Source organism: Buceros rhinoceros, unplaced genomic scaffold (genome assembly GCF_000710305.1).
Source record: "Buceros rhinoceros silvestris isolate BGI_N320 unplaced genomic scaffold, ASM71030v1 scaffold18640, whole genome shotgun sequence".
NCBI classification, from domain to species: Eukaryota; Metazoa; Chordata; class Aves; order Bucerotiformes; family Bucerotidae; genus Buceros; species Buceros rhinoceros.
This window is the reverse complement of record NW_010389239.1, coordinates 47,979-51,723: the sequence shown is the minus strand read 5'-3', so window position 1 is coordinate 51,723 and position 3,745 is coordinate 47,979. Positions and strand designations below refer to the sequence as shown.

The window sequence follows — 3,745 nt, the reverse complement described above, 5'->3', positions numbered from 1 at the left end:
AATAATGGGTAGTACATAAGTGCAATCATTGGCCACCCCAGTAGCGGCCAAAAAGCTGAAAAGATGCTGGCTTTTGTAGACTTGACAAGTGAGATTTAAACTGAGCTCATCCCTCCCCTCGGGCATCTGCAGGAGGATGTCTCACCAGCTGATGGCAGGGGCTGGATTAGCAGCCCTTCAAAACAAGCATAAGTGCAATCATTGGCCACCCCAGTAGCGGCCAAAAAGCTGAAAAGATGCTGGCTTTTGTAGACTTGACAAGTGAGATTTAAACTGAGCTCATCCCTCCCCTCGGGCATCTGCAGGAGGATGTCTCACCAGCTGAGGCTTCTGCTTGGAAACAGCCGTACAGCTTCCCAGAGCAGTCTCACTTAGACACCTGCGGCTGACGCTGAGTGAGACAATATCAGGAAGGACCGATTTTCAGCCAAGAGTCATCACTCAGTTTTGTAGCTCACCGCTAACCCCTCAGAACCCACAGATGTATGGCAAATGGGAAGGAGGAGGGGGCACCTGGGCTCTCTGCAGACCACTGTTTCGCTCCAAAATTGCTAAGGTGGTATTTTGAGCCAGCAAAAAAATGCTGGTATTTAAATGGGAAATGAAGACCAAAAAAATCTTCAGAAGATTTGGGGAGGTTTTATCTAATTAAATTCCCCCCCTAGATTTTCCCCTTTTACTTGCAAGTCAGGGATTTCATTGTCAGCAGCTTGCTTTGTCACTTCATCGAGGGCGCGGTTTGGTCAGTCTGAAATGTTATTAATAGGACTGTTTTGCCCAGGTGTGTGCTTAGACCTTTTCCAGAACCTTACCAGAGTGTCTGCCAGGGAACAAATCTGGCCATGGACTCTGAACGGTGATGGCATTCTCTGCAGCTGTTCGGGGATGTCCTGTGTGTTGGGTGCTCCTTAAAGCTGGAGATCAATACCTAAGCCGTGAAGTGAAGGGAAAGCTGAGTCGCTAGAATTCAGAATAAGAGATTTATCCTACGCGTGTTTATGATGGCATTTTATATAATACCTTTTCTGTGTTAATCTGTGTCATCACTCTGTTGGGAAGATGAAGAATCCACTGGCACGTGCACATTATTTGCCGGTGATACCTTCTGAATGAAGAGTTTGGTGTCGGTGAGAAGCGACTGCTTTCCTGGCGCTTTGACCCGCTCAGCTTTTCACCCCCGTTTTGGGTGACTTTGCAGGTGTTAAACAGGATTGTGCTGAGGCAGGAGGGTCTGGCTACCAAAGATATCGCTCTCAGAGCTGTTTCGGTTACACTTCATCATCACAAGCATATGGTTTCACTTCCAAGTGTTTAACATTTCCATTTCCTCAGGAAATCAGTCTTTCTATTTTTTAAACTTTTGAAACTGGAAGGATATTGTTACTGGCAAGCGAACCGAGAGCGACACGACGATTAGCCCCAGCCCCGGGGAGCCTCTGGCTGCGGTACCTGCCCGCCTCACCATCCCCTCCCCTCATGCAGCAGCTCACCAGCAGGGCTCGGGGTGCTTCAGCCAGGTCTCTGGGGTGCAGCACACTGCTAAAACACTTCTGCTTTCCCTCCTGTGATAAAACTGTCCTTCCCTTTCTCCTGCGCTAGCTGAGAGGTGTTCTCTTTCTTAGCCCGCTCCAGGGCCCGTGCACCCCAGGGGCTGGCTGAGACAGGCTCCTTGAGCTGACCTGGTGAGGCCGATGCCAGATCAGGGCTAAGAAAACACTCTGTGTCACCTTCAAGGAATGACATTGGCTACATCATCTGTTTCTTGTCTGTGTGGTACATCCAGCTCTTAAATGAACCTGGTGGCTCTGGATGGCTCTGGGGATCTGGTCTGGCTCTCGTGTTTTCAGAGATGATTTCTGGTATTTCCTTTCTCCTCCTTACAAACGGGTCACCCTTTCATGTGTTGGCCAGGTTACGTACCATGGGAGGAAGTCTGTGCTCATGTCTTCTCTGTGTTTCATTTATCCACATATGTCATAGCGTTTATGACATACTGCTCTGCTCTGCTGTGAAGTTCAGCCACAGGGTGTGCGATTTGCGTGCTTACTTAGCTGGTGTCACTGGCCCTTTGGTTAGAAGAGCATCCGCTGCTGCAGTCAGTGTCACCGTATCAGCACAGCTTGGATAAGCTGACTGAATTTTGTACAACAGCCGTTGTCGCTCTCATCAAAGAGCGCCGTGCAAGAGAGAATGGAGAGCGAACTCGAGGGTGAGTGTGTCTGCTCCTTTGTGGTTTATCCTGTCACAAATTGGGTTGCGTTTTTCGTGCTGCTTGTTCAACATGAGGAAGCTTGCTGTGGCTTTGGGCTGCTGGAGGGGTTGGGTCCTGCCGTCAGGCAGACTGTGTGCTACCAATATTCAGGGTGTATATTTAACTCTACCCTCAGAAGAGTCGGTTAGTCAAGGTGGCAGAAAACGGCATCAGGCAGGTGTAGTTCAACCCCAGACCCCCCAGGACAGCTCACCTGAGCTGCTCAGCCTCTGGCTTTGTGCTGGCCTCTGGGACACTGTGAGCTGCTGGTCCGATGCACTCGGGTCCTTTCCTAGCTCCTTTGCTTACCTCGGCACTGGGCATGGCTTCACAGCCGTTCAGCAATTACCTTCTCGCTAAAAAAGCCACTCAGCCAAGCAGCCAGGCTTGTACCACTTGCAAGGACACCCCGAGGCTGCTCAGCATCCAAGCAAGCCCACTGGCTTTCTCACCGTACATGTCTGTCTTGCTGGAGAGGCTCTGGCTCATGCGTACAAACCAATGCCACGGGCTTGCTGCTGACAGATGGCCTGGAAGCCAAGTTAGGATTTACACCGTGATTTCAATCCAGTTTTATTTGCTAGGGCGTATCAAAGCATTGCAGTCGTCTGGATAGATTGACCGATAATCCTGATCCAAAATGGACTGGCAACGCCAGGCACAAGATGGTACTGGTATATTGTTCCAGACTGCTTCAGAAGACCAGACCAGAGCAGGACCATACTGAATTAAAGGCACAGGCCAGCTAGCCCCAACCCGTTTCTCCAGTGACCCCCCTGTAGATGCTTCAGGGTCCTGTTCCTGAAGTATAGCCATACCTGCACACAGGCACAGCTCTGGGCAAACGCCTTCCTTCCTCTTACAAGAGGCAGCCTTGGGTGCTCCTGCCCAGCTGCAGGTCAGCAAGTCCAACATCTCATACAGCATTTTCCATTCAGGAGGGATGTCCTGGTTTTGCAGAACATGGTCCCCAGGGTGATGAGGAAGCCCTTTGGCTGGGTCCCTCCATGGCAAAAGCAAGCTCCATCGCAGCCGTGTGTCTACTGATGTTCTCCTTGGAGGGGATGGAGCTGAAGGGTGCAGGGGGCCAAAGCAAAAGGGGAATAAAAGACGTTGCAGAAGCAACTTTAGGCCTGAAAGAGAAGTAACCAAGGCCCTGACAACTGGTATGGGTTTCGTATGTCTGCAGTGCTGTTATGTGTTTAGAAGCTGGTTGTTTCCGTAATAACAGCAAGTGCCATATGGCAGCGAGGAGGGTGGCAAGAGGAACGCTCAAGAAAACACAGTATGTTGTTTGACATGTGTGTGCTTCCAGAGGAATAACATGTCTCAGTCAAGTACTGCTGCTCCAAACAGGCTCAGCGAGTAAATAGCAGAAATGTTGAAACCTTTGAAAATACATAGTTTGCAATAATTGTTTAGTGGAGAGTTGAGCGTTAACAGAGATTAGGGGCACTTTAGTGCATATTCAGGAAGCATTCAGGAAGGTCTCTA

At 49.9% G+C, this 3,745-nt stretch overlaps 1 protein-coding gene across 1 annotated transcript in view; it reads left to right on the top strand.

Annotated features, from left to right (window-relative positions):
• Nucleotides 1-344: 344 nt before the first annotated feature.
• LOC104491208 (G protein-coupled receptor kinase 5) overlaps nucleotides 345-3,745 on the top strand; it is a gene marked incomplete at both ends in the record, with an annotated part of 46,484 nt that continues 43,083 nt past the window's right edge. Inside the window, one exon of the mRNA XM_010133597.1 lies at nucleotides 345-395. Within this exon, the coding sequence (XP_010131899.1) occupies nucleotides 345-395 (51 nt within the window). The remainder of the gene's footprint in view (nucleotides 396-3,745) is intronic.